Here is a 25741-nt window from a genome sequence, read left to right on the forward strand (position 1 = left end):
CCCTGGAGTTTCCAAAACCTTGCTGAGTTTTATCAGAAGAGCTTCCCTGCTGCAAACTCCTTTCTCTGCACTGATGCTGATGCTTTGGGAGTACCTTGGGGCAGCAGAACAAGTGGATTTTGTTTGCTTTTAGTCATTATTCCTCCAATATTAAACAAATTGAATAACATTATGGAATATTTCTTCAGATTCTGGATTCTCATGTTTCTTGGAGCAATTTTTCTTGCATGAAGAAGAAGTTGGAAGTCATTTCAGGGCCTCTCCTTGCCTGGCAAGTCAGTTTGAGAGGTCAGCATGGGGTTGTCTGGGAAAGTCCTTGTCCCTTTGTCTTGGCTGCTCCTGGCTGATATTGGTGGAGAGACACAGGTTCTCTTAGGGCACAGCTGCTGCTGCTGCTGCCTCAGAGCTCTGACACCAGTCAGGCACCTGTCCCCTCCTCCCTGCAAGGGCAGTGGCACCCTCAGTGGTGGCTCCACTCTAGATATCTGCAGGTGGATGCAAGGGTGGGTTTCACATTGTTTGTGATTGATTCAGAAATGGAATTTCAAATATAGAGTGGGGGGAATACCAGCTAAGACACTGAAGCATTTTCATTACTTGCAGTTTTGTACTGTGTATACCACTGCACTTCCCTTCAGAAAACTGCTTAAACTCAAAGATGTATGTTGGTAATCCACCAAAAAGAGCAGGGACGTGGCACTGGTGCTCACATTTGAGTCATCCCTTGCAGGCAGTGCACAGCAGGCTCCTGCCCTCCCTGTGCAAGGTGCTGCCTACTGGGATAAGGGATGTAACATGGGCTGTCTGCAAAAGTCTCCTTCTGAAGCAGGTAAAACTCTTTCCATGAGGTCAAACTGCACCATGAACAGGGACTTCTCTTTAAGTGCAGAGACCCTTTCATTACTGCAGGTGGTTCCCTTCAAGGGCCAAGCTTGCTCTGCAGATGCTGCCCCTGAAATCCAGTGGAGGGGGGCAGGTATAAATATCTCTGAATGTAGGTCAGCTCTGAACTTCCACTGCCACTAAACCAGGTCTCTACTGACTGCAATTAAATGTCACATTGTGTTAACAAGCAGGAAAAAATCAAGAGTGGTTTCCTACTGAATAACCCTGAGTATCCTGTCAAGGACAAGGGAGCAGCTAATGAAGCTCATGAAATCAAAGTTTTGTAATGAACCAGATGGTCTCAGCTGTTGAATTATTCACCAGAGAGAATGAGTGCCATTTCTTCAGGTGTGCTACTGGGTGATATGTCTTCTTGGCATCTGCCAGGAAAGGCCAGACATATGTTCCCTTTACGCTTTCTTTGTTCTTTCACAGTTGAGAGGCGCTCAAAGAACAACCTTTCACAGTCACAATGGGATCAAAACCTGGGGCCAGAAGTACATGCAATAAATGACAGGTTTTGGAGTGCAGCAGGAGGTCAGACCTTTGTTTAGGCAAATTTTGGAACCTCCAAGGAAGCTAGTGTGACATCCAGAAGGGGCCCAGTTTTCCTGGAGGAGTGTTTAAGTGTTCTAACAAATTCCCCTCTGTGCTGTCATGGGCTCGCCATGGAAAGCTCATGTTGCAGTATCAGCTGGGATAGTTTGAGGGGCATCTGTTCTCTTCATTTTCACCTGCTTATGGACAGCATCTGTAAGTTTTGATTCACAAATGTGGTTTATAAATCACTATGAGCCTGTCTGAAAGAGAAATGCCCTCACCCCCACAAAAGGATTTGTGCAAGTAGAATTGCCCCTACCCCTGGGTCATCTCTGTGAGGATCCACTTTAGATCAACCTGAAACATCTCCTGGTGGAGTTGTCCAACTGATGCAATAATGGCTGCACATCAGGAACAAGACCTGTCATCACATCTTTGTTAGGTGGGGTTGGCACTGGCTGTGGCCACCATGAGTGGCCTGAGGAGGCTCCTGGGCTGGAAGCAGGGGACTGGCTGCTCAGGAGAGCTGATGCACCTGCCTGCAGAGAGGGTGGGGGGATGCCCAGTGCACCTGGGGACAGCAGAGCTGGGCAATGCCTGTAATGGTGATGTATTGGAATATGAATCCCAATATTACCAGTTAGATTGTGCCTGGGCCAGTCTGACCCTTGCTGCTGAGCCAGAGGCGGCTTCTGTGGTGGATCACCCCAGAGACACTTTTAGCTTGCCGGTGGTTTCAGCTGGGCACTAAACAAGTCCAGGCTTGTTAGGGACTCCGTTTACCTTAGGAAGAGGCTTCAGGCGAAGGTGAAGAGAAAAAAGGACGGATTCTGCCGGAGGGTTATATGCAGTGGTTTATTCCATGGTTACAGAGGTCTGAATCTTGGGAAGACCTCCAACAGAATGGCGAGCACAGAATGGCTGGACTCACCTTTTAAGCTCAGGGGGAGGGGCGGGGAGGGGACAGGTGAGCCACCAACCAGGAGGGGGGGCCAGGGTCTCAAGGGGCGAGGGACACCTAGACAGGCCAATGACCCCCAGGCCTGAGGGGCATCCTTTGAATTTGACCAACCACACAACACCTTGTTGGAATGTTAAGCCTGATTGACAGGACTCACTCAGCAAGGGGGCAAGGGGGGGAGGGTGGGTTTTGGCACACCTGGTTAAGGGACTCGGAAGTTTGAAACACACTGCAACAGTGATGCTGAGTAGATCTGGGGCTGAGTCTGACTTCCTTCATGGCCATGCAGTTCCCAGTCTCCAGGCTGTGGCTACAAGGGCAGAATGCCCTGTCCGCACTGGTTTTAATGGTGTTCTCTGTACCTAGCCCTTGAGGAAGGGGGAAGCTGTGGTGATTCCTGTGCAGGTGTGATCTGGGAAGAGTTGTGGAGGGCAACACTGGCCTGTGGTTACTGCATGGAGAGGATCTCTGGCAGGCCAGGGGCAGTTGTGCCTGGGTATGGCAGTGGGTAGACACAGGCCCCACACAACACCCCTCAGCAGCAGCCTGTCCACTGCAGCAGCCAGCCAGCACTGCCCTGTGTCCCTGGGCACACACCCAGCAGCTCAGCCATCAGGAGACAGGAACTGAATTCATTTAAAGGTCTCTTCTATAGGTAAAAGAGATTAATAAAAGAGAAGGGGTAAGTGCATAAAGCAAGACCTCAGAAAGGAAAGCTGTAACTCTGCTCTAAGAGATGTGAAGTAGAAAAGCACAGAGTGCATTAAATAAGCACTGTTCATTTTCTCCTATAATATCACATAACTACCTCCAGAATGATAAATGGCTTTTATCTACCCTGTATTAGAGATAAGGTTTTCTTTAAAATTACCATAGTTATTGGAATTTTTTGGCCAAAGACGTATTTGCTGTAGCCTGAAGTGTTTCTGATACTACCTGGCAATCCCAAGCAAGAGATTACCTGAGGGTTTATTAATCTCCCTCACTAACCAAAGAACCAGGATGGACCTCTACTCCACTTCTTTAATTTGCATATCACTATACTACTTCAGGGAAATAAATGATGGAAGACGTGCTTCTGTTTTGAATTTTGACATCTGAGAGAGGTCATGTAATTTATTTTTTAGCCTCTTTCTACTGGTTTCTTAAACAACTGATAATAAGCTACTAGGCTACTTACTCTAATACTAGTTAGGAACAAAAACCTGCGCAGTGCAGGAATCCATATTTTTATACTTCATTAACAAATCAGGACTTGCAGCTGGACTTTTGCCACCCCATTATTTGAAAAATGGGAGTTGAGCCATTCTGCAGTGCAGCGAGCATGGCCATTCCAACACACCAGATATTAGTTTAGGAAACCCTGGCAGCCTCCTGCATTTTGATGAATCTCCTCGTGGCTCTGCATCATTAAACAACTTCAGTACTTAATGTATGAGGCTTGTAGCAAGGCTGGCTCTCACAAAGAAGGCATTTCTTACTCGTTTTCCAGAGGTTGTGGATCTCTTGGATTGTGCATTACCTGGTTCAGGGATGGCAATAGGTAGCTCAGCCCTGAGGAGAGTGCTGTGCTCAACATCTTGGACATGGGGAATTGTACACATCTGTATCAGGTCATCTTGGTTTTGATGCAGAGCTGAGGACACAGTGGGCGCCCACACTGCCCTGCCCTGGGCGTCTGCAAAGCCCTGGCCCAGGTGGGATGTGCAGGGGCAGAAACAGGAGCTACTTTTATAGAATCATAGAATATCTCAAGTTGGAAGGGATCAAATGAAGATCATCAAGATCAACTCATTGCTCCTCACAGCATCTAAAACTAAACCAGGTTAGTAAGAGAGTCATGCAGAGACTGCCTGAACTCTGACAGGCTTGGTGCCATGACCACTTCCCTGGGAAGCCTGTTCCAGTGACTGGCCACCTTCTGGGGTAAAGAACCTTTTCCTCACAACCCATCTGAACTTCCACTAAAACAGTTTAATTCCATTTTTTTAATTCCATTTTTTCATGTCCTGACATGGTGACTGGAGAGAAGAGATCAGGATCTCCCCCTCCACCACTTCCCTTGAGGAAGCTGCAGACTTGGAGAAGTTGGAAACCAAAGGCAGTTAAAAAGCCCACATACAAAAGACATGAAAGTGGTGACATCTTGTATTTTAATGAAAAGTTTAATATCAAAATTCATCTAAAGATAAGAAAAAATCCAACCTGCTATATATTTTTATCTCCCCCCATTCTTGAGCTCTTTGGGGAATGTCAAAGGCTCCCAGGGGCACTGCAGACAATTCCAGTGTGCAGAACCCCAGCATAGCTGCAGTCCAGGGCACCACCTCTGCCAGCATCAGTGCAGATGCAGGGTCTGGCCTCCTTATGCCAGGGAGAGGCAAGGTGGTGAGGCACAGAACTGGAAAAGGCACCAGGAAATGTTCAACTAAACCCCAAACCAAAAAAGACCAGGTTGCACTTTTGTCTCTTACATGTATTTCACTAGATCAAAAACCACTTGCTGCAGCCATTGTAGGACTATTTTCAATCAAGCTGTTCTTTGAGCAGATGAACTAGGGAAGCCCTGTCTTCTGTGGCTGAAGGCTCTTGAGGATGAGGAAGGGGAGCTCTGGCAGCAGCTTATCCAGCAGCTGTGTCTCTGTCCCATCGTCTCCCATGTCAGAAGCGTTGAAGTCACTTTCTGCAGCCAGACTGGCTTAAAAAACATAAGTCAGGGCATTCAGAAGTTGCCCAAAGAAATAGGTAGGAACTTAGTTTGGTGGTGGTTTCTGTCTCTGCCAAATTCAGCTGCAATTTGCCAGTGGGTTCAAGAACATTCTGTTCTTGCCTAAAGTTTGTTCCATAGCAAACAAGGCCTCAGTAAAAAAGGTGCAAATCAAAGATGATCACTTTACAGAGAAGTAACACTTGACACTTTCTTAAAAAGACACCTCATCCCAAGCACTCTCCTGCCCAAGGGCTGGTCCAGCTCAGTCAGCAGAGCTTCCCAGGGCAGCTCCAGAGGGATGCTCTCCTTGCTGGCATGTTCAGGCATGGGGCAGCCTGGAAAAGCCATGCTCTCATGCTCCCCTAGACAAACCTTTACAGAAACCCCTGTCCTCAATGGGACAATGTACCCACTGGCAAATAAATTGCTATACAATGTATCTTCCCCTATTGCCAGTTCTTTTGACAACATATAAATATAAAAGCCAGTTCATTTTGTTAGCAGTCACCGAGTGCATATTGAGCAACTTTAGCCAGTGACACCAAAATCCTCTTCAATAACGCTCCAGGACCAGATGGTTTGCAATCACACATCATAAACTCCTTTCTGCTATTTCCATCTTGTATTTACCCAGCTCAGTGTGTAACAGCTACTGGCGTTGAAGGCTTCCTTTTTCAGAAACATCTGTGGTTTTGATAAGTCTTTGTAGGTATGGAAAAGCCTGAAGTCCTTGAGCTCCAGCTCTCGGAGCAGGCTGTACCAGTACCGCACCACGGTGCTGTCATTGCCACTGACCTCAAACCCAGGCCAGTGCATGTGCACCTCAAAGACCAGCTGTCCTATCTGCTCAACAACATCTTCCAGAATCAGGTTTTCCAAAATTTTCCACTCGGCGCTCTCCACGTCTGCCTTGAGGACGTCAATCTGCAACAAAAGCACCATTACTATGTGAAAACAAGAAACTTTGCAGTTATATAACATCTGAGGCTAGGGTTGGCCATTTTTCAATACACATAGATTTTCATTTTGTATTAAAAAAATAAATCAAAAAGTCTCAGAGGACTAACACAGCAGTACACAGAGTTTCATGCTGGACTGTTCATAGCCCTTTTCCTCCTGCCTCCAGCTCAGGGTCAAAGAGCTGTGTATTTCAAAATCCTCCTATAACCAAAGCATGTAACAGGTTCCTTCACAATTCTTGGGTGGCATCACAGCTATGAAAAAAATAAACAGAACCAAAGGACAGACCCAAATCCACTAACAGGAATTACCTGCACCATAGCTGAGTAAGGTGCTCATGAGCCACGTTCTACATGCATCATACAAGTGCAAGAGAAGAGCAAAGCAAAAAATGAACGCTGTGAGCAGCTCAGGTGATCAGCTGCCTTTGGCCAAGCTGCTGGCTGCAGCTTTGCAGGCATTGCTACAGATGCTGAGAGAGGAGGACCAAAACAAAGGATAACTATGCAAAGAGTCTTCAGGATTTTAAGGGCAGCTCCTCCAAAGGAAAAGGCACAGCAGAAAAGAAGACATGAAGGTGTTTGAAAGGAATAACAGATCCAACAGATAAGTACCATGTTCTAGTTTTAGACCATTATTTAATTTTGTAGTGAGATATTCAGCAATCCAGCTTCTCACAGCTGTGGGTTGACTTTGTTTGGAGATTAGCTGGGGGAGGCAAGCTGATGCTTTAACATAAAAAGAGCATTTCATCACCATTTCACACCTGGTAGAAAACAATGACCACAGCGCAGCAGTGGTCACAAGCTGCAGAGCTCAGCTTGTTTTCCAGAGCCCAGCAGGGGAAAGTCCTACACCATGAGAGTAGGGTTTGCCTGTGCCAGTTCCACCTGAGCTGATGCTTCTGCCCATCTGCTCGCACTCAAGATGGGTTTGAAGTGAAAAACTGAAGACTTTATATAGTCAAGAATTCCAATTTAAAAAAAAAAAAAAAAGGTGGGGGAAATTAAAAAAGAAAAATCCCCAAAAATCAAACCAGGAAAAAAAAAAAAACCAAAATGAAACCAACAAAACCCCCAGATTCTCTCTGGCACTCTACCTTAACCACTTGTGGCAATATCAAAAAAGGCACCTGTGCAGGTATAGGAGAGAAATTTGGGCAGGTAATTTAAAAGCACTTCCAAGGCAGCTGTTCTCCTGAGCTGCCCATGCCAGGGCAGCTGCTGGTGCCATGCATGCCATGTCCCATCTGTGGGGTTCTGCCCTGGGCACAGGGCAGGTCTTGTGCTGTGAGCACCTCTCCAGCCCAACCAGAGCTGTGCTTTGCATGGGCCATGGCAAGGGGTGGCCACATCCTCCTTCCCTGCTTCCATGGATGGCTGCCTGGAGGTGCCAGGGGCTGAGGTGCTGGGGTGCAGGGCTCACAGCCACGTCAGCCCTCCTCAGGGGCTGTGCCCCAGCACTGTGGATGGGCATGGCATGGCATGGCAGGAATCTGTAGGTGCTGGACACTTGCCCATTCCGGTCTCCGTCTGTAAAACAAGGGTGGCAATCACTGAACAGGGGCTGAGCGCATGAAGGGCTGTGGGACTTGCATGGAACAAGCTGTAAAACAGCTGGAAACAAAACACCACATTTTCAGAGCAGGACTTGAATGAGCTCCATGGTCACAGAGTGAATCCTAACAAGCCAAGCCACCGCTTGTGTGCTCATTAAGAAGGCATTGTGCCTCCTTCACTCTGTAGGAGGCAGGGGGCCAGTGGAAAATGACCGAGGGACTGTGGAATTAAAGCCCATATTGTGGTATGTGCCCATGGGGAGCAGAAAGGAAGGCTGCACAGACAACCTTAGCTCTGGTATTTCCTAACTTGCCCCCCTAACAAAGGGCCTGTCAGTCTGTCTGTCCGCGGGTCAGTGAAACAGTTGAACGCAGCGCTCCTTTGGGTTCAAGGGGAGGCTGAATTTAAATGAAGCAGCTCATGACATTTCAGTTGGTGGGTGAGCCCACTTGTTCTCCTTCATACATTTAAATTGGTTATTTATTTTGCAAATACCAACTCACATCTCTACCTGCAGTGCAGTTTCACAGGCAGCTGGTTCCACATGGGTGCAACCACCACAGGGTTCACACTGCCACACTTAACAAACCACAGATTTTTATCTCTGGGAGACTTATGTAACTTTGAAAGCAGACAAATCATTCAAACCTTTTTTTTTTTTTTTCGGGGGGGGAGGGGGTGGATGGATAGGGGAAAAAATGTTTCTAGGCATTTGGTTTTGTTTTCCCATGATCTTACTTTATGGCATCAGTAGGACATCTTTTCCCATGGTAATGTTTCCAGTCCTTCAGGTTTGTTTGTTTTTCTCTCGTGACACTAACTGCTGCTCTGGCTGCTCAGCAGGCACTCTGTATGCTCTGTGCTGTATTTGCAAAACTGATCTGAAAAGTGGCTGGTAACCAGTGTTTCGGTAGGAGAAAATGAGTTACCACAATAACAGCTTCAACACACAATGAAATGACAAGGAAAGAAACACGAGCTAGTGAAGATGTGTTGCATACACAAACCAGAGGCTCTTTGTTGCTCTTTGTGCCCTGCACTGCACAGAAACCTGGAGGGAGGAAGGTACCTGTCTCAACCCACCAAATTTCATGACTGCCTTCCAGGCAAGGTGTCCCTTTCTGCCCAGAGTCTCCAGTGCATACCATGGATAGTGCAAAATGAATGGCAGAACAGCTCTGTTTAGGCATATCTGAGCAAATTACCAGCATCCTGCTAACACCAAATGCAAGTTTTGTGATGATTAGACAGCTCAGGAGATATTTACCATTGGTGATAAGCAGCACACTACCGATAAGAAATGCACTACCACCTTCCAGTTGCCTTGATCCAAAGTGTCAGTGAAAGGATTAGTGGGCAAATCTATAAATTCAGAGCTCTAATTCACCCGGGAGCACAGCTGGAGTCTGCTGCTGTGAATAAATCCTGAAGGGCAAAGATCTACAGTGCCTGAAGGTAAAGTATGGCAGTGAGTTTCAAACACTCACAAAGGCTGGTTCCTCTTATCTTCCACAAATCCTATTATCCTCCATGAACTAACTAGGTTATCACAGAAAAGTTAAAAACGTGGATTTTAGAATGTTTTCTCAGTTTAGCTCCCTTGAAAAAGCACTGCAGCATTGCACCACTTACACTTGGAGGAAAAAGAAAAAAAAGGGGGCCATGCTCGTGCACAACCAAGCACATAACACAGCTGAAAAATTGTGTTTTACTTAGTGAAGGTCAACATACACTGTATGAAGGCTCATTTCTTCTTTTTAGGGTAATGACTTGTTACAAGTGTGCATCATTTCCTAAAGCAGAGATCTGAGCTCTGTTCACCTTGGCCGCTTTTGAAACACCAGGGTTAACGGGGATTTCAGGCTGTGCTGCCCCATGGGCATCATTTAAAGCTCCCCGTGGAGAAGAGTCAATTGAGAGTGAGTAGCTGGAGGAAGCAATTTAGCTGTATTACTTCCAGCATGAGCTCAGCATGTGGAAGTGGAAGCCAGGAAAGGCAAAACCAGCAAATGCAGGTCAGGTACAGAGGATCCCTCCAGTTCTGTGGGAGCAGGTCTGCAGTGTAAGCTTGGGAGGAGGGAGAGGAGAGCTGGCTACAGCTTTCAGGCACAGAGACAGATCTCAGAACCACCTCAGCCTCCTGAACTGCAGGGCTGCTCCCACAGTGCAACAGAAAAATATTCCTCCGCTCCCTGTGATACCTGGTTACCATTCTGACATCAGCTGTACAGCAAGAAAAAGTCTGCTGGCTTGTGCATCAGTTTTCCCCCTCTTTCCCTAAATACAATTCTCTGTTCTCAGAAAACAAAACTCTAGAGAAAGTTGTTTAATTTACATTTTGATAGCATGTCTTTGCAGGTAACAGCAGGTGCTTGGGTGTGCTTTGTTTAACTGTAACTTCCCTCTTATCCTTTTCCCACATGCAGATTTTCAGCATGATACTTCCCTCATTTTCTTTCCTCTCAAAATACATCCACAGCCTGTCCTCACCAGCAGGAGATGGCTTGGATGTAAAGTCCCTTTCCTTTCATTTCCTTTTATTCTTAGTGAAGGCTGTAATTGATGGCAGCCAGGATGCCACAGAGCCTAAAAGCAAATTATGCTCCCAGCAGCTTGTGACTGTCTCTTCCCATGCTCCCTGAGAGCAGTGGGAAGGGGAAACATCCTGATTCTCTCTGAGCCATCTGCTGGGGACACCAGGACTGCTGGGGGCCTGGCCAGAGCAGCACAGGTGCCGAAATCGGGAGGAAAGTCAATCACGGCTGAGCAGCGATGTACAGCCCCAACCAGCAGCACTTCTCTCTCAAATGACTGCCCTTCCTTCCTGCTCACATTTACACCTCTCTTGGTGGTCTGGACAGCCAGTTTCAAATTGGCTCTGGAACAAATGTGTCATTTGAGATTATCCACTCCCAGTGTGACAGAACGGGCACGTCTTCAAGAATCTGCTTAAGGCATCAAAGTCACAAAGCTGATTTGTGCAGTTGGGTGCTTACAGGGCCTTTGGTCTTTTTTTACAGTAAAGGGCAACTGTCCAGTTGTAGTTACTCATACAATATCCACATCACTGAAACAGAAAGCCTGCAGTGAGTGCAGGCAAGCTTCATACCTCTGCTCTCATCACTGATTCTCCACAGCCTCACAAGTGGCAGTCTGTTCTCCCAGTTCTGGGGATGTGCTTCCATGAACCCATTACACAGCAGGAGCAGGATATTAAGTAATACTATGTTTGCTACTTAAATCAGAGAAAATGTTTCAAAATAATATTTTAAAAACTTATTTAACTTTCTCACAGCCAACTATCAGTGCAGGAACAGATTGCCAGATGCAGTAATGGCCCCAGACAAATGCACCCATCCAGGAAGCCCACCCAGCACAGGCCAGAGGCACAATCTCAGCTGTGTGCTCAGGAGTGCTATGAGCACTGTGCTTTCCCATGGGGGATTGTTCCTAGGAAAGATCCATGCTGGCAGCCCAAGTGTTTCCTTCACACAGCCTCAGAGCCCCAGTCTGGGGGTAACCTGGCACTTCAACTCCCCAGCTCTTCCCTTGGTCTCTGATGCCAAGACATTTCCCACATACTCTCTCCATCTGGAAAGAATTACTCTCTGAGGACCCATTCCAGAATGGAAGATACATAGACCCCATCCAGTCCAGTTAACTGGACCAGTGAAGCAAAGACTCTTACTCCAGTGGACAGACAGAGAAGAGACCTTTCAGCTGGCAGAAGGCTCCTTTTAATGCCACTTTACCAATGGACAACATAATCTTTGGACAAACAACCCCCAGATGAGTCACAAGATCAGCATGGCCTGAAATCCTTTTTCCCTGGCTGCAATTGGTCAGGTAGTCACAGTTTTCACCTGTAGCCTTCTGTCACCACATACATCATTCTTTTCATGGGACCAGTTCTTGGCATCTTTCCTCTTTTGTGCTGGACACTGGACTAGTCAGAGACAGCAGGTCACTTGTTAATCATCTTCTGGTCATACAAAAATACAGGTCCCCAGGCTAAATTGATTTTCAGACAGGTTTGATGGGTTTAGCTAGCTCTATACTATAATGATCTCAAAGCCAGACATCTTATCTAGCTTGCTACCCAGCAAGACCAAGGTTCCTGTACAATGACCCAGAGAACAGGTTCTGCAAACCCTGCATGGAGCAGGCACACACTGCACATGGACTTGGCTAAGGGAGAAGCCCTTCCCTCACAAGAAAAACTGAGCATCAAAGATCTTTGTTCCCCGTTTCTTTAAACTGAGACCAGTCTCCAGAGCAGGCAACAGGAACCTCACCACTCACTAGCTGAAGACTCAAAGTGGTGCCTCCTCAGAGGAAATGGTGAAAAGTCACTGTGAGGACATAAGCCTTCAAACAGTGACCTCCTCATCTGCTCTGAGTGGCAGCAGCTCACAAGTGTGCACCTCTGCTCAGAAACACTGTGCTCCAGCTCCCATTTGCATCCTGTTGCCTTTTCCAGTTCACATGGCTCTTCTGCTGTACACTAAAAGATGAAAACAACCCAGACCCCTCGCCCAGTGCTTCATTCCAAAGTCTAGATTGCCCAAGTAGGAAAAATCCCACAAGGGGTCTGCAGAAATCCTGACTTTAAATAAATTAAGAGTCTGATCAGCTGCAAAAGCTCTGCTTGCCAATGCCCATGCTGCAAACAGACATTTTAAACACTGCATGCACTCCTCCAGCAGCTGCTCTGTGTGCAGCCCTGGTTGGGGGCAGGAGCTGCTTTGCAGAATGTGCATTCAGCCATCCAGTCCTGCAGGAGATGTCCTGCTGCCCTCTCCCCCCACAGAGAGGGGGAAACCCTTTCCTTTCTGCTCATTTGGTCTTCTCTGCCAGACACTGCTGGATGCCTGTGGGAACGGATATTTACTCAAAAGAATAAATGGTGTATGCTAGACCCTCCAGCCTCTTCATTAGAGGGGAACAAACATTTGCAGTCTGTTTGTGCTGCACCAAGCACGGATGGTGGGACACAGCTCCATGCTTGCATAAAGCCACGTTATCCTGGTCTTGCTGAAAGTGAAAACCAGCAGCAGCAGGTCAGGCACACTGCAGCAGGATAAGGGAGCTGTCAGTGCAGGAGGTTTGCAATAGAAGGCAAATGGTAAAGCAGCAATTGATTCCAAAGCCCTGAGGGGCAAGATTTGCAAGTGAGTGCACGCAGTGCATGGGACAGAGGGCTTAGCCTACCATAAAATAGTTGCTCAGAGTAAATAGCATTTTGGCTTTCTATGGTTTATTAACACAGCGCCCATGGGGGCCTTCAAAATGTAGGTAATTGAAGAAAGGAATCAGAGTCCCATCTTCAAAAAACATTCACCACACCTTAAAGGACATCTCTTGCAGGATGAGAATCTGCAGCCCTGGTATATCCAAGTAGCTCCACTTAAATCTGGTGGAGGACTTGGTTCCCATCTGCACTTGCCAGAGCAATAAAGTCCTTTGAGACTGCATCCCTCCATGGGGATCCATTTGTTTCATTCCATTTCTGGTCCAAGGTGCCAACCTGCCTAACCTTCTATTTGCTTGCAACCACAACAGGAAGAAAGCTGCACGTACATTCCTGAAAACATGAATAAAAACCATCACAAAATGCTCACACAACTCAGATTTCATCTGGGACAGGCATTCAGGAGGGGCAGGAAGAACTGCAAAGCCATTGACCTCTGGATTTCAAATTTTTGAGAACGGAACCTTAAACGGAACCTTAAACTGCTGTCAGATGAAAAGAGAGACCAGAAAGGATTCGGACACTAAGGTGAAAGTATTGAAATGAGATATGGCCAATTCCAATGACAAGACCTTGTAAACTATGACTGGAGGAAGGACAAATGTGGGGAGAAGAAAAAGTACATTTTTTTAGAAAGCTCCTAGAGGCTCTGAGTAGGGCATTTGTCTGAAGTGCTTGTCAGTGTCAACACCACTGGGAAATTGTGAGAAAGATGGGCAGTGGAGGAAAACCAGGATGCTCATAGAAAGGGGTTGCTGTCAGTTCTCATTAAGCCCATGCCACACCATGGACCACCACCCTGATCAGATATCCAGCCAAAATAAAACCATAAAATTCACATTACTGTGTTTAAGCCAGGGTTAGTGGCCTAAGGAAGAGCTGGGGAGTGTGCACACAGGCCTGAGCTCAGCAGGTACCTGCACCTGGTACCACCTTGTGAAGCTGCCCAGGCTCCTGCCGAGCTCCAGGTTGGGCAGGAGGAGGGAACAGGACTGCCTGGTTTCCTGCAGCAGCAGCACAGCTCTGTGCACTGCCCCACAGTGCCTGCAGCCAGTGCCATGCTCCTCTGAATGCAACTCTTAGACACTGAAATTGTCAAATAGCAAGGTGGAATTGAGCACAGCTTGCACAGCCCTCTTGCAAAGCTGGTGGAAAGCAGAATTTTCCTACCTGATTTCTTTCTGAAGGGTCCTAACAACCATAACACTGGTAGCAAAAAAAAAAAAAAAAAAAGGAAAATAAAGCCCTAAAAAAATTGTCCTTCCCTTCTCATTTTTAGCAGACCGTAATATCCTTTGTAAGTGCCTTTATTTCTTATTTTGAAAGATGACCTGAATAAGTTCTGCTTCAACACTTTCATTACAATTCAGGTGTTGCACTAGGCCTTTTCCTAGGGGAAGAAAAGGCTATGGATTGCACCATATTCAGCCAATGGTATCATTAAAAAGATCTTTCCTCCATGCCTGACAATTGCATACTGAACAGCACCTTCAGGTCGCTGTCTAGAAATACCAATATTCTTAACAATGTCTTGGGAAGTGCCCCTGGTGGAGAGAATTTAAATGAGGCAAAAGGAAATGTAAGAGACCAAGAGAAAGCCTGTAAAGGAAAGTGCATGAGGCACTTTGTGCACACAACACCAAAAGCAAGAGGTGGTGAGCAGTATATCACTGTGCAAAGATCTTTGCTTCCAGAAACATGAGGTTGTCAAGCCCACTTTTAGTTGCAGCCAAACCCTTCAATCTACCTACAATTAAAATACTTCAGGCAGCAGCTGACTCAGCTGACTAAGCAAATACAGACCTACCACCACCTTGATTTCATTATCCCTGAAATGAAAAAATACATACATGCAGGAAAGAAACACTGTGTGCCATGAGCTTGTGGATTACTCAGGGGCAACTATTACAACACTACGGAAGGCAGTGTTTCCAACTGCAGGTAGAAACATCTGCACCAGCTTGACTGCCTCTTTTCAGCAAGGGGAGTAAGGTTTGCCAGCTCTCTGAGAGACCCCCAAACAAAGGGTTCCCATCCTGCTCAAGCTGCAGCAATGTCTGTCCTTGAATGAGACAAACTGCACCACAACAGTTTAGCTTCAGTCTATAAGAACCTCAACAGCTACCTCAAATATAGAAATTTAAGTTAATGGAGGTGAGGTTTGTGCTCCTCCATCCTGTGGCCAGTCATTTATTTAGACTATAAGCTCCAAGTGCTATGGTATTGCATCTGCCTGGTGCAAAAGGGTGCAGTGCTAAAATGGGACTTTGCTGAGCAGAGTTACTCCTTCTGCAAATAGGTCATGACCAGCCATTTACACTATGAAACAATTCAGTGTTCTGAGACAAAACTCTTTTTACTGTGCCATTCAGAAACTGATATAACAAGGAGACAGTCTGATGAGTGACAAAAAAAGCAAACAAGATGATAAGCAGTAACTGCAGACATTTCCAGGGAAGGACAGTCAGGACATTTCCAGGAAGAAGGCAGTCACAGCCTGAGCCTTAGCAGAGACACCATTGGGACTTCTGAATAGTACTGATTGCTGATGCTCCAGCTGCAGGAGGGGCAGCACAACACAAATAAGATGTTACAGGAAATAGAGGATCTCTCATGTTGGAGAAATCTTAGAAAGGCCAGAATGATAACCCAGCTAAGCAAAGGCTCTTCTTCACTGCTATATATAGATGGTAAATAACAGCTGCAGAAAAAGGGCCACTTTAAGCTTAGAGACCATTGATTGCACAAGAAAAATTGGATGTAAAAATAATGAGGCTAAAATTCAAATGAAGTGCGGGTTGTATCCTTCTAGAATTGAGATTCTGGAAAAGCCCCAGACAAGCATAAAAAGCAAAGAAAAAATTAAAACCCTTCCAAGAATTCAGAATTCCAAACACTTACTTTAGAATTTGTGATGCAACAATTCAAAAGACCTGGTCTCATTTGTTATGATGCTAAGCCACACATAGCCAATCTGTAGCAGATCTACAGATCTAGAGCAGATCTGTACATCTAAGCTGTTACACATTTTCTCTGGACTTTTATATCAATTTGTGTACTACCAACAGAGCTGATTTTATGCAAAAATGGTTAATCCTTTCTTTAATACTTGTCCTTTCACATCAGCCTTCTCAAAGCTGAAAGTAGCACAAAATAAATTCTATAATATCTACTTGAGGAGAAGAGCAAGTGATAAATTACTTGCCTGTGAGGAGATGATGTTATTAATCAAAATGACTTCAGGGTATAGTGTTCTTCAGGGTATAGTGTTTTGAAGTTGTGTTGAGTATTAAATAACAGGTGAAGAGTTTTTTCCTTTTGAAATCCTAAATTGAAACCTACTCAATAAAATGAAGCAAAATTATCCAAGTTGTTACAGAAAAAAATCTTCATGAAGAGAGAGTGTAAATTAAAGCCTTCACATCGAAATCAGGATGTAAAGATTGATTTACATTTCTTTTCATAACAAACAATGACACAGTATGGTCTCTTACAAAATTTGTCTGAGATAACTTGAATGTCTGGGGTTGAACACAGCTCTGCTGTCCCCTCAAAGTCACAGCTATGAGCACTTCCTGATTAAATTAGGGTTTTACCCAGCATTCTCAGATCCTCCTTTGCAGATGAATTTGTTTTACAAGAAACAATTTCATCCACTGGTGAGCCATACTGCCAAGGAATACAAACTCATGGCACTTACTGAGGGCATGACTAGAGACTTATCCTGCGGAGCTCCAGAGGGAGGAAAACTTCTACTGAAACAAAAATTGCATGTATGACCACTGTCCATTTTCTGCTCCTCAGGGTCCTTCTGCAGAAGGTTTTAAATTGTGCTTCACAGCACAATCTTTGGAATACAGAATACACTTAATAGCTTGGTTTGAATTTGTTAAGGGTTAGCAGTGCATAGAAGCAGGACAAGAGCCAACGGACATGAAAGGAAATCAGGGATGTTCAATTGGATATGAGGAGAAACATTTTCATGAAGAGAACAGTCCAGCAAGACAACATCTGACCCAGAGAAGCTGGAAAGTCTCTGCTCTGGAGAAAACTCAGTGTTTTTCAAGACCAGAGTGGATAAAGCCTTGAACAACCTGGTCTGACTTCACAGCTGGCCCTGCTTTGAGCAGAGGACTGAACCACAAGCCATTCAAGATCCCTTCTGACTTGAATTCTCCAACAACTCCCTAGAAAGGAAGCTCTCTGTGCATCTATCACTAATCCATGGGAAACACCAGCATTGTAGCATCCTCTCCCCTGTAGGTAGTTAGAGAAAGTGAATGCTTTCATAAAGTTGAACTCCGCTGCCATAAGAATCATGGGCCCGCAGTGGCTTTCTGCTTTTTCCACCACTGTTCATCAAGAGTACACTACAGAGTGTGCATGTTCAGCAAAAAACTTGAGGGCAGGGGGGATGGGAAGGGAGGATGAGCAAGATCAATTTTTACATCTTTATGCTTTCCTGTGGCTGATAAAATATTGCTCTTCTCAGAAGATACACCAGTAAATTTTCAGTTTAGATCTGTATATCAGGAAATAAGGCTCCCATGACATCCTTTGGAGATTATTCCAGGGCTTAAGAGATTTCACACTCTAATGGTTCCCAAAAATACTCTGACTACATGTTTCCTTTGTCAGCCACATCCTAATATATTACTAGATAAGTCCTCTGCCTCCAGGCTATTTACAATCCTCAGAGAACTGAGGACTGTTTTGCCACATAGCCAGTTAGAAAGATCAAGTTCTTCTAATCTTTTCTCACATCCACTCTGCCTCCAAAAAGTGTTTGTATTTCTTGCCAAAATATCAGGGTGGGTTTCCCTGGTGGTGGATGAGGTCCCAGTATTGCCTGCAGAATAGCAGGTGTGCTCTCATCTGAGTCAGGGTGCAAATGAGCCCATCCAAGTTCTTTGATTCTCTTGCACACAAAACCCCCAAAATGCCAGTTTTCTTTTCAGGACTACAACAGGAAGAACTTCAGGAGATCTTGTCTGTGCAGTCTTCATCAGCCTGACTTTCTAACATCAGTGGAAGTAGTTTCAGTCACTTGTAGGGTCTTGGATCAAGTCCCAAATCTCCAAGAATAAAAGCATGGATAAAATGAGGCATTAACTTCAAATGCAGCTGCCTGGAATTCCTGCCTTGAAGTGGGAACGGAACAACGTTGAGGGTAGGCAGAAGGGTTTTTTTTAATTAAAAATGGGATGAAGAGCATGTTTGAATTTTCTAATTGAAAAACAGTGCTTCAGAAAATATTCTGTGAAACTGTTTTGAATTAACTTATTTATTCAGTCAAGGGAACATTCCACTCACATTCACCACAAGAATAGTGTCTCTACACAATATACAACTTCTCAGGCTGCCTTCCTTCTAAGTTAAAGAAAACCTAAACAGAAAAACGTGAGGACAGTCAGCCCACTCAGGTATTTCACAAGTATAAAACACCAGAAAGTCTCAGAGTGTGTAACACCTTTATTCCCACTGGGAGAAAATCAGATCCTGACTTCACTAAGCCATAGCTTTGCACAGAGGAGCTCCTCAAATGCTACCAGAGCAAGAGGATTTATACACTGTTCATAATGCACCTAAACACTTAACCAAATCCCACGTTAAAGCACACATCTAGAGGAAAGCCTGTTGCATGTGTTATGTGTGCATTATGTTCCTTGGCTGCCATCCAGCCCACAGTTTTCAGAAAGTTACACACTCAGAATTCACCCCTACATCCTTCTCCTTCACAGAAGGTGCTACAACCGCTCTATTCTATCATGATAACCTGACACTGGCCTCAGCAGGTCTGGTATGTCACTTGTACACTTTTTCTGGATCGGGTCATTAGTTTTTTGCTGCGTGACTAATTCTTCTAAAATCAAAACTGTGCAAGGCACACATCAAAGAAAAGCCATCCCTGTCTCCCCAGATGTTTCACTCATGCCACAGCCCAGCACAGTTATTACAGTATGACCAGGAAGAAGAAGAAAAAGGCTCCTTTTCTCTGCTCTTATCTTCAAAATGTTCCAATCAGTAGAGCTGAACCAAAAGAAAACATTTCAAAAAGGTAAAAAGTTAACTGAAAAGGACATCTTGCATTTTTAAATAACAAGCCAAACAAATGTTGCCCTGCTTGCTTTGTAAATCTTAGAGAAGAGCACCTCCATAGCCCAGGCTGCCTATTTCTTGAAAAACAATGACAAGCAGAACTAGCTGCAGGCAATGAAGTATATTAGCATTTGAATTCATGTTTGTATTTCCTCTGAAGGAAAAACTCTCTTAAAAGCAGCCTAAGAACTTCCTGAAATGTATTATGGCAACATTTATTTGAGATTTGAAGATTCTTGATTCTTTATAGTTCCTTAAAAACAAACGGGGAAATGTTAAAAAAACACCCCACTGATTGCTGCCAATTTCAAAACAGGATGTTTTTGTTTTTGAGGACTGTAATTAGGAACAGTGACCTTGAAAATGTCAACAAACCATCCATTACCTCTTCTCTTCTAATTACTGTTGCAAATATTGTTTTCCCTTTATAAACTTGTCTTTGTGAGTAGTTTTACTCAGGCAAAGATCAGAACTTCCATAGGACTAAATGTGCTAGCACCCAATGTCACCAGATACTTCAAGGGAAAAGGAAGTGAGGAGAAGAAAGAAAGTGTTTGCTATACAGCTAGGGATTTAAAATCATTGTGGCTGTTATCAGCACACAGAGAAAGCAAGAGAGAAAAGGCACCCCTAAAAGAAATGCATTACAAGTACTGCTGAAGAAAAATCCACCATCAGGAGAAGAGCTTGGAAAATGCTTGGTCTCCTCAGACAGCAAGAAGGGAGATCTGGAGTTTTCCCAACACCTAACCCTGCAGTCAGAAACCTGACACACAGGCCCTTCCTTACCTTCTGATGTCCAAATTCATTCAGCACTGTGCCCAGCTTCTTAGTGTTGCTGTGGAGTTTGTGAGCTGCGATGGCAGGGTTGGGATCCCTCCAGTCGATGGAGAGCCGATGGTGCCAGAGGTGCCGGCCCTGCTGGATGTGAGCTGATTTGATGCTGGGGTCAAAGCGATGCACCTCACACCCACTGTTGGCCATGCTCAGCTCAAACTGGTTGTCATCGTTGCCTAACCTATGTTAAAAAATATATATTTTAAAAAAGTAACTATTAATGCAGCAAAAAGAACTTTAGTGAGTAGGATGTTCTGAGGATGAATTAACTTGAAGCAAATTCAAGCTCAATGCAACATTAGAACTTTCTAGGCAAGAACTAAACCACTTTTAGCCAGGCTGATAACTTTCCCAAAGAGCTTTTCCTTAATTCAGAAGTTGGAAAAATTTGCATGAAAGTAAATTAAACATTGGAATCTTTGTGCTGTCATTACTTACATTAATATTTTATGTTTATATATATTTCTCTATTTTAATTTGCTTTTTCTTGTAAAGTTTACAATACTTTCCTTAGTCTCTGCTGCACAAACTTCCAATAACCAAGCCATAACCAGAAGAGAAAATAAATTTACTTTGTAAAAATGTGGCATATTTCACACCACATCTGTCACCTGTTACAAATGTGACCCACAGTGACCACCAGTATGGACAAGACACAAGAACCAAATGCCTCTCTTTCTCTGTGGACAGGAAGACACCGATTTAAAAGAGCATATTTAAAAATAAGCACTTTACAACAGTAGCAGAGTTGTGACATAAACCTGAGAGAAAGATTGCTGCTAATTTGGTGAAGACCCCAAAGAAGAAGAAAAATTAATAGCCCCTTTGAACAGCAGTATTGTCTCAGTCCCTGCCTCTGTGAGAAGACGTGTTTTAAAAGGCTGTGCCATATTCCCACCTCCTACAGCCCAGTGGCTCACACAGGGTGCACTAAAATGAAAAAAATCTGGTATTTACCATTGCTGTCACACATCTGAACCACAGGCCTTTCCCACTCTGTAAAACAGGATGTTCTCTTCATTCCTACTCCTCCTTCCAAATGTGATTCAAATCATGCACTAAACACTAAACTTAAACAAAATTAAGCTGTTTGATATACACACATGTAGCACTGAGAAGAGAATTAGTATTTTTTCAAATCAGTTGTACTGCAAATTGTACAACTGAGATCATTCACTCTGTACTAATAGCAGAGGATTTATCTGTTGTGCACAGACCATGACAGGGCAGCACTCTTAGATGCACTAGCAGAGCACCTGCTACACTACACCACAGTTATCCTAAGCAAAGATGTGGGTCTGAAATAATTTTGGCTATTTGTATCAGCATGTGAAACGTGGCACATGCTAAATCACACAATACACTATGGTACAACGTTAGGCCAGCACTAAATGATCTACACAGATGACATACAGGTAAGATAAAATGAATTCAACTCATGAAACAATGTGTGGAAGAGCATTTGCTTTGGAAGTTACCAACACAGTATGACACTTGCTGCAATACTGGCCAAGCACACTTTAACAATACCCTAGGACTCTGTCTTCTCCTCAACCATCTTCCCTTTGGGAAAACAGGAAGAGACAGGGTGTGCAAAAATAGCCCAGCATGCTTTTAAGAACAACCCTAATTCACAGGATTCCAACCCATACAGCTGTGTGGGAGGAAAAGAGCGGAGTTTTCTTTTAATACATTCAACACGCATTAGGAAAAAAGTTCAGAAGTTAACCAAGTGAATCGACATGTTTGTTTGCATGTGGCTTTCTACAGAAGGGACAGCGAGGGACAACGAGCAGTGTAATCCCTCAGGAATGAGACATGGCTAAAAATGGACAGCATGGGAATTGTTGGGGACAGTCACAGCGCTAGTGATGAGCCCACCAGCGACTGATGGCCATGTGTGTCCGTGACACACTTCCAGCCGTACCAGCTGGCACAAGCCAGAGGGCCAGATGACTTTGGTGCAGACAAACCTCAGGCTGCCTCCCAACAGATTGTTGCTGATGTGGACTGCAAAGGGAGCTTCACAGCGGTGGGGAAAAAGGAAAAAAATACAGATGACGGTAAAGACGGGCATGATGTGTCTTCTGGCACTCCAGTTAACAGCTCAAATTTATGCCTGAAGAGAGATCCAGAAAACAAAAAATATATAGGAGAGAAAATCAGGTCTTCTCCAAAGGAACTGCTTCCCACGTGATCATGCAAAGAGATAATGCAGCATGAGAAAAAAGAAAATTAGGTCTCCTAACAAAGATGTAGTTACTTAAAGAAAGATGTGTTACTTAAAAAGGGATCATGATTTTAGCAGGACGGTGTGGAGGTCATAGAAGACAAGCGAGGCCTCTCCTCGCCATCGGGCGAGAGCAGCTGCTGCCTCCACCAGCGGCCAAACAAAAGCTGCCGAAGGAAGTGCCCTATTTTCCCGGGAGGAGAGGGAGCTCGGTGTCAGAGCCCTGCGGAGGGGCAGAGGGGCCCTTCCCAGCAGCAGCGTGCCCGGCTCTCCCGGGGGCACAGGAAAGCTCCGCTCCCGGGCAGGCAGGGCAGCCACGCTGACCCGGACACAGCGGGCAGCGCTGTCCCTTGGCTGCTCCCCGCTCCCAGGGCTCGCACAGGGGCACGGGCACAGAGCCTTGCACCCACAATGGGCACTGGGCTGCAGAAGCATCGCGCAGGCCCCTGCATCGCCCGGGGCACAGCCAGCGCCGAGAGGCACAAAAGCTGCTTTGTCCGCTCTGCACTACACCTGTAGCTGATCCAGCCTGAAAACTGCAGGTACTCCAGCTCCCACAGCGACCGCAGGACACAGCTGTAAACACATACAAGTTAAGGTCCAGCTTTCCCTTTCTCTGCTCCCCCTCCTCCCCTCCTCTTTCAAAGGATGATAACTGAGCTCAGCAGCTCAGGAAAAAGCGACAGACCCCCTGCCTGAATCCTAAAGCTCCTACATACACTTTAGGATGCACCTGAAATGGCATTTATGCTGTATTACAGGAAGACTCTTTAAACCTCTGCTGGTAAGTTTCTGAAATCCCATTCATTTATGTTACCCCAGCTTGAGTGCCTGCCTGTGGTGTTTGTAACTGACTTAGTTTAATCTAAGCAGATTTAGCACTAATAACTAGAGCTCACTAATGCATATTGCAATTATGTATCACACTGGGAAATCCTGTCCCCCAAGCAAAAACATTGCTGCCTCCCCGTAGTGGAAGCAACTAATACTAATCTAAAAAATCCCCAGATGTTCCAGACACTGCTCGCTCCCATTCACAAGGAACCTCTTCTATGGCATTCAAGGAGGCAAAGCTTAACCAGCATGTTTTATTCCAATTTTAATGATATATGGATTTAATTCAGGATTCCTGGTAACACTCCCACTGAACTTTCACATTTGTCCCCCATCCATTTTCTCAGCAGTGAATGCTCTTCATTAGAAGCAGCTGCTCCCCATTTGCTCCTTATGAAACATAAGGGATAACAAAAATGTTTAAAGTGGATTTTTGCCTTAGAACAAAATTACTTTTCTGTCTGTCATAAACTAAAGGAAGTGAGTCTGAGGGGGAAAATTATGCAGTAACAAGCTCCAAAGTTTGCAGAAGTAAACTGGTGGATTTTTGGCTGCTTCTCCATAACCTCAAATATTTCCCTTTAATTTTTCAGGTGTTTCACGTGATGCATCCTGGTTGGTTACTTACTGCATATGTGTATTTGATGATTCATGGGAGAGGCAACATCAGTTTTGGTCTTTGCTAAACCCTACTGTTCCATCACTACAGAAAATCTGGCCCTTGTGCTCCCTGGACCATACACAGAACAGTACCACATATAAAGCACTGGTATGCGCACACTAGCTGAGTTTTGGCTAGTTTTGCTTTTGTTTTTTTCAAAACCATTAGCAAAATATGTCAGTGCTGGTCACCTTTGGGCCTAATCTGCATTTCCTAGCACAGATTAGATCAACTCTGCGTTGTACCTACAGGACAATTTAACAAAAATACCATTCTCAGTCCACATTTGATCCTTAACAACAGGACAAAATGGACATCAACACAGGATCTCAGGTCTAATATTAATGATCATGCAGCTTGAAGGGCAAGGTCTTGGTTAATTCCACTGAACTTTGAGTACTTTGCCAAGACATCTAAAAATCAGCAGCCACCTTATTCCAGACTTCCACTATAACCAAAGGAAAGCTGTACCTACCTCCAGAATGCTATTTAGCTTTGCTGATTTTCCTGAATGTGCTTGCCTCTCCCTACTGACTACTAGAAGGGCCCTGAGGCAATAACTCAGTACTGCAGTCAGAAAGTGAAGTCTGGAACTGAGATGCACAGCATCTCCCCTAAGTTTCATAGGAACATGAAAAGCTGAGAAGGAAAAGAATCATGTAAACCTCTATCTTGCATTAACGCCAGGTAAGTATAATTTGAAATATATTGCAAAGAACACTCAGGAAATAAGAAGCAACAGCAGTCAAGAGAAATCTTCTCTCTGTATATGTGATTTGTCTCTAAGGGGCATGTTCTTATTCTGCCACAGAGCAGTGCTGCTGAACAAAACCTGAGAGCACCTCCCTCTCAGAGGATCTGGGTTGTTACAGCTCAAATAAACTCAATTAAAGTATGAACCCACCCAAACTAACCAAAACCACTCCCTTTGACTAGAGGGCACCCTGCCTCTCCTCCATGCTCACTGCTGGTATTGCCTGCCATGAGAAATGCCACCCCAGCACGGTTCCTTGCTATCCACCCTTTGTAAATCCACAGCAGCAAAATCACAGGAATGAACTCCACTGGTTCAAGGGAGGTGAAGCCTTTCAATACACCTCTAACCTAAAGCTGCCTCTCAGGACAGCAAGGACAGTTTTATCAGGCAGCTCTAATGGTGATCTGGGTGAAATGAGCCCCAGATCCCAGTGACTGCTCTCCTAATCCATCTGTGTGCTGATGGCCTGATGCACTCTAAGGACTGATCTCTCTCATCCTCTGGGACAACAGAATGTTTTACTAGCAGGGAAACAGGCATGTGTGGATTTGCTACCTGTAAAAGCACTTCTCCTGGGAAGAGTGAAAACTTCACTCTCAAGTGCTGTAAATATCATAAACACTGCAAACATTTTAAAGTAAAGCCACAGCTGCCTTTGTCACTATCACTTTGGCACGTGTCATCCCTGAGGTGTCGAGCAAACACTCTCTCACATGGAAATGTAGTGATTTGTCCCAGAGCTGGCTAATGAATCTTTGCAAGCAATGCTGCTGAAATCCCTGGCAGTTATGCAAGTCACCTCTGCTCAAGGCAGATGCTGTAGGCTTCTCAACTTACCTCTTTGATTTCCATCTTCCTCCACATGAACTACCACTCAGAACTCACCAGCAAGCAATTTGTTTTCATACCGATATTAGAAAGGCAAAGGAAAATAAAGACCCTCATGGAGAAAGGATTTTCCCCTAAAAATGAAGTTTACAGAAGCACATCAACACATGATAAACACACCTGAACAAAGTTTGTATTTTAGAAGACAACCTTGCTGCAGCCTGTGTTGTATTTACAGGGCTTTTTGAAGCTACATGCCATGAAACAATTTCCTTTATTTTAAAGGGAGCACTTACCCAAGTGAATAGAGACGGCATTTCTTGCTTCTGATTCGATGGATGAGGCTAAACCTCTCATCAAGACAGACTGACCAGGGCTTTTTTGTGGTTTCAGAGTACCCTTTCAAGCTGTTCAGGTTCATGTGCTCACACGAAATCTGTTGAAATCAAAGGATATTTCTTTTTAAGACCAGAGTTTTAGCTTGTTTTTAATTTGCCTTCTGGGGAAGTAGTGGAAAAAAGAAAAATGTTCATTGGTTTAATGTAAGTCTTATTGTCAATCTGATACATGGCTACAAAGATTTGATGATTTTTTTTTCCTTGTTTGTCTGTTCCGCTTGGTGAAATTTA

General features: G+C 44.8%; 1 protein-coding gene across 6 annotated transcripts in view; it reads right to left on the reverse strand.

Annotated features, from left to right (window-relative positions):
- Positions 1 to 4516: 4516 nt before the first annotated feature.
- Positions 4517 to 25741, reverse strand: part of METTL24 (methyltransferase like 24) — a 45412-nt gene continuing 24187 nt past the window's right edge. For 2 of the 6 annotated variants that reach the window (XM_064707875.1, XM_064707876.1), the window contains exons 3-5: positions 25409 to 25548; positions 19755 to 19983; positions 4517 to 6020 (exon numbers count right to left, since the gene is read on the reverse strand). In XM_064707875.1, coding sequence (XP_064563945.1) covers positions 5706 to 6020; positions 19755 to 19983; positions 25409 to 25548 — 684 coding nt within the window. In that variant the 3' untranslated portion in view covers positions 4517 to 5705. Of the gene's footprint in view, positions 6021 to 19754; positions 19984 to 20413; positions 20483 to 20759; positions 20799 to 21775; positions 21794 to 25121; positions 25247 to 25408; positions 25549 to 25741 lie in introns of those variants that run through there. The other 4 variants (XM_064707879.1, XM_064707878.1, XM_064707877.1 and 1 more) reach the window with 4 other exon arrangements.

This window comes from Zonotrichia leucophrys, chromosome 3 (assembly GCF_028769735.1).
Source record: "Zonotrichia leucophrys gambelii isolate GWCS_2022_RI chromosome 3, RI_Zleu_2.0, whole genome shotgun sequence".
In the NCBI taxonomy this organism is placed as follows: domain Eukaryota; kingdom Metazoa; phylum Chordata; class Aves; order Passeriformes; family Passerellidae; genus Zonotrichia; species Zonotrichia leucophrys.